Consider the following 8,164-nt stretch of genomic DNA (forward strand, 5'->3'; position numbering starts at 1 on the left):
GCGAATCGAATCAATTCAAAAAACATAAAGACCATACGCTGGTGAAAATAGAATATTTCTAAAGAAACTATGAAGAAGCTGAGGTTATCCCGTATGTCATATAAGGTCTTTAAAAAATTTACAGTGTTATTGTTTTTAAACTTGTGATTCTTTTTCATTGAATTTTTAGTTTTATTGTATATGTAGTTTGTGTAATAGGAGGCACTAGCTAAGACACATGTATAATCTTTAAATGAAACTCACCGCTTCCCATTCTAATGCAAAAAAAAAAAACCAACATAGATCCGGGCATCAAATGAAGAAAAATAAATGTTGGGTTTGTAATTTTTGAACGAATTTTGAAGTCAAATTTTTATCTGGTATAAAATAAAATATGTCAAGTACACTATTTGTTTTCATTCGAAATAATTCGCTTCAATTCATGTATTTGTACATAAACATTTAAAAAATATCGAATAGTCATTAGATTGAATAAATTTGCTTGTCACTCGGAGAAAGTTATATACTATATGAACGTGCATTTTTAAAATATGTAGAAAGAGATGTTTGAGTTATAAGAATAAATATCTGAGAGACAGATTCCAATAAAAAGAATGCATGTCATTCTGCTAAAAATTAAAACTATTTCGTTTCTGTAAAAATGTAAACAAGCCATTGATAGAGTATAAGCTAAAGAAATTTAAATACCATAAAAAGAAACATCAATGTACAACGTCAATAACATGTTTATATCTAGATTTCCGGATATTTTGAAATTTTCTTAGGAGCGATTTGATTCGCCGTTGCGTATAAGTACACTATTTGTTTTCATTCGAAATAATTCGCTTCAATTCATGTATTTGTACAAAAACATTTAAAAAAATATCGAATAGTCATTAGATTGAATAAATTTGCTTGTCACTCGGAGAAAGTTATATACTATATGAACGTGCATTTTTAAAATATGTAGAAAGAGATGTTTGAGTTATAAGAATAAATATCTGAGAGACAGATTCCAATAAAAAGAATGCATGTCATTCTGCTAAAAATTAAAACTATTTCGTTTCTGTAAAAATGTAAACAAGCCATTGATAGAGTATAAGCTAAAGAAATTTAAATACCATTAAAAGAAACATCAATGTACAACGTCAATAACATGTTTATATCTAGATTTCCGGATATTTTGAAATTTTCTTAGGAGCGATTTGATTCGCCGTTGCGTATAAGTACACTATTTACCTTTGTATTCACGTATATCCCGTATGAATATCGATGTTGATTGGTGAAATGATGGCTGTTATACTGGACAAGTTTGCTATATAAGAACACTACCCGGGAGTGGATATCATACGACTTGGGTAGTGCATCTCAAGGGAAAAAAATCAAGAAAGATGAAAAACCTACCATGTATATTTAAAATTGCATATGTTAAACGACATTATTTTGAACCAAGAGATGCTTTTTGGCATGGGTTTCAATTAATTTTTGTTTTGTTTTATCATTAGGAGTTGATATTCGAGCTGCCTGCCCAGAACAAATTGCGATATGCATTAGTCAGTTTCCCGCCCAAGCACATCTCCAACTAATTTACTATAGTATATATTCTACCGAGTGATTTGATCTCATTTGATGTGATATCTAATCGGTGAACTTCATCAAAACCATGTCGTGGCGATTTACTGTAGTGGTCAACTATTAGTTTCTGTTTGATATACCGGTCGCGAATGCTATATATATGTAGTTTTTTCCTCTTGTTTTGATTACATTTATATCTATGTAAATATTCTGTTGTCCTGAAGAAAGGTTTGTCGAGTGACTATGATCGCTATTTTAAGCCAGTGTTCTTGCTGCAGCGATATAAATATATTTTAAAAGAGTTTATTTCCTTTAAAGCTCAAAAAGTGAAAGTAATGGTGAAATAAAAATCTTTCTAGAGAATTGAGGATCTGATATGTCAGACGGCAGACAATATCTACAGGTCAAACCTTATCTTGTCTGATAGACTAGAAATGAGAAGGGGGACTGGTATTCATGCGGAAACTTTAAATAAAAACACCACATAGGGAAATTAGGTGCATTATGCATGAAAACGGCCATTCCACATAAGTACTTTGTTTTCATTTTTCTAAGCCAAAATAATTAAAGCTATATGATCCTATGTTCATGATTTTTTTGTACAGAATTACTTTAAAGTAGATTAATGAGTTTTACAGTTCTTTACTTTCCCTTAATTACATGCTTGAAAACATTTGAATGTAAAAGAAAACAGCGAGAAGATTATTTCAAACGTAAATATAGTGGGTATGCATAAATTATACATTGTCAGTTAAGCGTCTATAAATCATAGCCCCATCCGCATCAAGGGAATCCCAGCATGATGTATATAACTCAGACGCAACTGTCTAACTTTAAGACTGAAAAAGCGTAGAACAACGAATCAATATGAGGTATTTGATAATTTCATTCTCTCAAATTTATGGCGGTACTGTTGTAACAAACTACACAGCTTTACACAGATAAAACCACCGATGATCCGAAAGTCTGAACTCGACACGTGACTGCCACTTGAAATGACGGTTGATTCTGACTAAAACGGGTGAAATAATGTATGAAAATGTCGTACAGCCTCATAAATACGTACATCTACGTGCAATGATTTAACAGCGTTTTTATAAGGTAGAAAAAATAAGGAGGGCAGCAATTAGTTTCAGCCCTCTTTTCAGTGGTCAATAAAAGCAATTCTATTGTACAAAAATTAAAATTTATGCATACATTTAGATGCCACAGACGATGGTTTCTGAATAGTTTTAATAGTTCCCTTTGATTTTTGTCACGAGCAATGTCGAAATATCGATTGATTTTTATACCCCATACCATGCCGTTTTCTACATGGTACTCCTTCATGAATAATAATAAACAAAGTGGGCGGGTCTTAACACACAGGACAACATTCACTTTAGGAATATGAATAGATGCCGTGCTGTCCCCGTTTACCAATCACGTACAATTATCTAATTGTGTTAGAATCTTGATATTTTGTTTTATTTTAATGGAAGCTATGCTTGATTTTCACTGAATACATATTTACTGCTTACATGTATGTGATCGATATTTTTAATCCATGTTATTTATTCATTGTGATGAAAGGTGATGATATTGCTAATACATGTACCAAAGCACGTTATCAAAAGCACATTCGGTCATAGATACCGCTGCTGAAAAAAATGAAATTAGAAACCAGTACAAATCTTATTAATATTGTTATTCAAATGGTTATTTTCAACTTAATACGGAAATTATATGTAGAACTGTTAACCGTCAACATACGTTTCGTTCAAACCCTACATTATATTGTGATGTCACAAGTGCTCACAAAAATATAAAGACAGCCTCCTCTCCTTTTCTCAGGCTCTTGATCGAATTTGCCTTGAAGCAAACTATAAATATCTGGTCTTATAGAATAAATAATCAAAGTATTTTCAAACATAATTATTTATGAAAATACAGTGATTATTTATTTTCATATTCAAAAATCACGTGATGTGAAAATTACATATACATGATACGCGAAAGTCTATGTTTTCGGTATTTATACTACTAGTAGAATAATGAACTAAAAGATCTACATGCAATATGTGAATTTTAATAAAGGAAGTAAAACCATACTAGTGCATTCAACTTTGCATATAATGTAAAACAACGGAAATAATTAATTAGATTCAGAAACGTCAACTTATTTCTAGTAATGGTAACGGTACATACGATAAACGTGTATATAATTAAATACAATTTAACAAAATTTAGGACATTGGTAAATAAATTACATAACATGTATATCGCATGTATCGAATACACTTTGTCTAAGGTACATGACGTAGAAGACGTGTTTATGTTAATATCGACGATATGGGCTATATTTAACGCAATACGAAATTTAAAAGTTTTAATAATATACAATCATAGCCTAAATGCTTTGACTGTACCTACTATCGTCCATATATTTCCAAATCTGTAAATGTATAGACGGAGCCAAATTTCTTTGGGAATTTCAGCTAATGAGGAAACCCCAAGCTTAAACTCGCAGTTATATACCGTTTGAGGCGAATTTATGCATCGTGAAACATTTAAATCATAAAAGTACAAATGTTGAATCGTGTAAATTTTCACATGAAACAAGAAAGTCTTTTATAAATATATTGGGTCCATTTCATATAGCCATTTCACTTGATCCTTTGTCGAAATTCGGACCATACAACTTTAAAAATACCTACAACTATCACAAAAATAAATAATTCCGGATTGCTCTCGATTTACTTCAAAGTTGATTTTCATCAACAGCACTCCTCCCGATCTGACGAATCTCTTGTGCAATGTTTGTCTCTAATGATAAATTTTCACAGGCTAAAATCTCATTCTGGATCAAATGTCGTGTTTGATGACCAAATTTGAAAGAAATGGAGATTTCTGCAGGGAACCAGACCGATACCGGTTTTGTCTTGCACAGAATTCAACAAGCCGACGTTTTGGCGGGGAAATCCTGGCACGAGCTTATATCACCAAATGATTACAACTTTATTTCAGTTTATTCTACTTTATTTTAAAGACACCACAGGACCGATATAACTAATCATGGTCTTAGTCCTTTGACAATTGTTCGTGTTCTTTGTCATTTATTTGACCTTATATCTACAAGTAGATCCGACACTTTGTTAGAGTTATGAATAACTGATGAGAATCGGAATGACACAGTTCGTCGAAATAAACAACTAGCGCTTTCTCCATGTTCGCATGATTCATCAGGCAGTTGAGATATCATGTGTATAGAATTGTGTCCAACTAAGTAATAATTTTACTTTAGTCAAGCTAGAACATTTCCTAAATTAATATACGTGGTCTATTGGTTTCATGTTCACAGATTTTCCTATCTTCTCTGGTGTTGGCATGCTTTGTGTCTGCTTTTGGTCGAGAGACTTGCATTTCGGATCCTCCAAAAGAGGAAGCCATTGATGGTGAAACAGCAAAACAATCCGAAGAGATTCAGTAAGTCATTTATACAGGGCAGCTTGGTAGAAAGTAATTATTTAAGTTAAATTAAGTATTGTGCTATTTTGTTTTTTAATTAGTACTGCATCGTTAAGAACTGACATTTTTACCTTTCGCGTATATGCCATTGGAGTCTTCTTTTGGACCGAACTTCCTCGAAACACGTAGTCTACATCATGATATTATGTTTTCTATCTTTCCATGTATGAAATCTATGTTGTTTTATTTAATAAAAAGTATCATTTTACTACGAACTCAGGTTTGCAATTTCGAAAGCTTTGGCAGAAGATGCTGAAGTCAATGTGGCAGTGAATGCACTCATCGCGGAGAGGAGGCTGCAGTCGCCGGAAAAGTCAGTACAAGCTGTCTTTACAATTCACTACATTCAAAACTATGTGTATTTAATTAAATTATCTTCATTAAGTATCGCCACTTATATGTGGCTGTAAAACAGGATATAGACATTTCTTTATATGATTGATAGGAAACCTGCGTTCCAGTATATCGACACATGTCCCAAGAAACTAAACTACATCACGGGTGTGAAAGTACACATTGGATTGGGAGACGTCCAGAAATGTTATGTTGTCCATCCTTTCTCACAAAGAGTGACATATGCATCTTGCTCTCCAAGGTAATCGTCATTCTACATCATTTGCATGTGGTAAAAGAAAGGTCTGAAATATCACAAAATCATCAATTGAATTTTCGCTTACAAAATAAAACTATCACCTACCTTACAAGGTTTTCATTGCTCTATCCCATTTTCATGTGGTAAAAAGATTCATAAAATAAAACTTCTAAGTTTGCTTGTCCTTGTAGTTCGTGTTACGAGGCCTCCACCTTCAAGAGCCGATGTATCCGTACCGGATGGACAAGACTCCAATTTTGGGTGTGGTGTCCTAAATGTGGATTCAAACTGATCGCCAGGTGGTACCCACAATGCTGTTCGTGCTACCGATGGAAATATTGTTTTCAAGAGGCAAACGAAGAATTAGGGCCTGCGAAATCTTGAAATCACGTGATATTCAAACGAAGAAATAAGGCAATAGCCTAAGTTTATATTCGTGAACTCTTGAATTACATTTGAAATTAAAATAAAGAGATTCAATGTATTTTTAAATTACATGTGTTTCGTGATTTTTCCGAATAATCTTCTTTTCAATGATAAAAACCTAGTGTTTTCTGAATAAAATGTTCTCTACAGTTCTTGTTGTTTATGTTTATCTGTATATTTGGATGTTTTGCTGAACATGAAGGTTAATGACAAACTAACAAAAGGGATGATTAACTTTTGCATTGGAAATTTACACAATATTTATTTTTCTTTATTTATTTTTTTTATATCTAATTCAGATACCTAAACCAGAATATGAACATGATGAATTTGAAATCTAAATTATATTTGAAGAAGCTAAAGATAGTTTGTGTTTGGATTTCTTAACAAAAGATTTCAGACTTCATTAGTGATTGATGTTGTCCATCACATATACCAGAGCGGCTTATGGATGATAATCCTTCCGAATCATGCTGTCACTACCTTATACTTAAATTTACTAAGACAGAAACTGATGCCGCCAACATAAGCAACAATCTTCGTCATAAAAGAGTTCAGTCTTGTATTTTAGCATGTTTGAAGTTTAAGTCCCCACCCTGTATTTCCTACAAACATGTTTCTACTATTGCTTTTTAATTACAAAAAAAACTTAGTACAGTGCCTGAATATAGACCATCTTATACATAATCCACCGACAATTTTTTGATCTTCTTTCAATCATAATCCACATGGACATATCATAGTCAATTATTTCAATAAAGTTGAAAATGAGGACCTGAAATCACTTATATTTTAAAGGTCCTAAATTAAGAGAACCCCGGTTTTTCACTTGAGGGATGGAGCTTCATCTCTATTATGAATTCCGCCGAAGATTATGTCAGACGATGAGGGTAAAAATGAAAAAGAACTTGATCCCTTGTCGGAATGGATAAAAAGTATATGGGGAATTTTAAAAACACGCGAGTATTAAAGACATCAAAATAAAAGTGCATAACTTCCTTCTGTGTTTAGTAAACCAGAAGTGATAAAAGAATTAGATGGATTATATGAGGAATATGTTTGGTTCCAGCTGACAAAACTTGTAACAACATTGTCTCTGTTTGTGAGGCATATCATTACAACTATGTTTTAAACGAACTTATCATTGAAATTTTAGTCCTACTTATAGTCCAACTTTCCTTTCAAAAGATGAAATTCTTCACAATAATGCTTTAGTTTTCAACATATTTAACATCCCAGTCTGTTGAGAAGTAAAACCTTCATACATATTGTGCCACGACATATGCAAGAAGTGGTGTAAATCAAATGTGGATTCTAAATATTATAAACAACTTTTAGTAAATTTGAAATCACAAACCTTTTCTCTAATCAACATTCTTCACGATAGACCAAAGACTAGACTTTTTGACATTATAAAAAGATGCTTTTCAATGAATATGGAAAGCGGGAACATTCATATTTTGAGATCAGTCATTCAAAAAATTACTTTGTTAAACACCACTTTGATTTTAGGCACAACTTCTATGAAGGATGCTGGACTTCCTCATTGACAATGTTTTCGTAGTCTTTGGTGGTCAGATTCTCTAACAGTCTGTTGTGATTATCTGACCTGGTTTATATTCTTACAAGACAGAATTTATTCAATAGTTTCTACGTGAGAGAACAAATATTTTGTTGTGGCCATCAACTCGACATTTAGATATACATGTATTGATGTTTTGTTTATTGATAATTATTTTCATACATGAAAGGTGAAGATAACGAACAACAATCAATCTCATAACTCCTATAAGCAATACGAAATAGAGAGTTGGGCAAACACGGACCCTGGACACACCAGAGCTGGGATCAGGTGCCTAACAGGAGTAAGCATCCCCTGTCGACCGGTCACACTCGCCGTAATTGAGACCGTTCTTTCCACATCGATTTTGACTGTGGGTTATTGCGATTTTCCGATCGAGATATAGTGCTGACGGCGATTATGACCAGTCGATTGGGATGCTTATACGTAGGCACATGATCTCATCTCGGCTATGTGAACGGATCCGTGTTTGTCTTACTCAGAATTGTGTGTTCTTTATTCGA

At 33.0% G+C, this 8,164-nt stretch overlaps 1 protein-coding gene across 1 annotated transcript; it reads left to right on the forward strand.

The window, feature by feature from the left end:
- The first annotated feature begins 1,250 nt into the window (after window positions 1-1,250).
- On the forward strand, window positions 1,251-6,231 carry LOC125683160 (uncharacterized). Its single transcript, XM_056159247.1, has 5 exons — window positions 1,251-1,374; window positions 4,893-5,019; window positions 5,282-5,374; window positions 5,507-5,656; window positions 5,845-6,231. The coding sequence occupies exons 1-5, from the start codon at window positions 1,371-1,373 to the stop codon at window positions 6,035-6,037; spliced, it is 567 nt and encodes a 188-aa protein (XP_056015222.1). The 5' UTR covers window positions 1,251-1,370; the 3' UTR covers window positions 6,038-6,231.
- Window positions 6,232-8,164: the final 1,933 nt, after the last annotated feature.

This window comes from Ostrea edulis, chromosome 1 (assembly GCF_947568905.1).
Source record: "Ostrea edulis chromosome 1, xbOstEdul1.1, whole genome shotgun sequence".
Classification (NCBI taxonomy): Eukaryota; Metazoa; Mollusca; class Bivalvia; order Ostreida; family Ostreidae; genus Ostrea; species Ostrea edulis.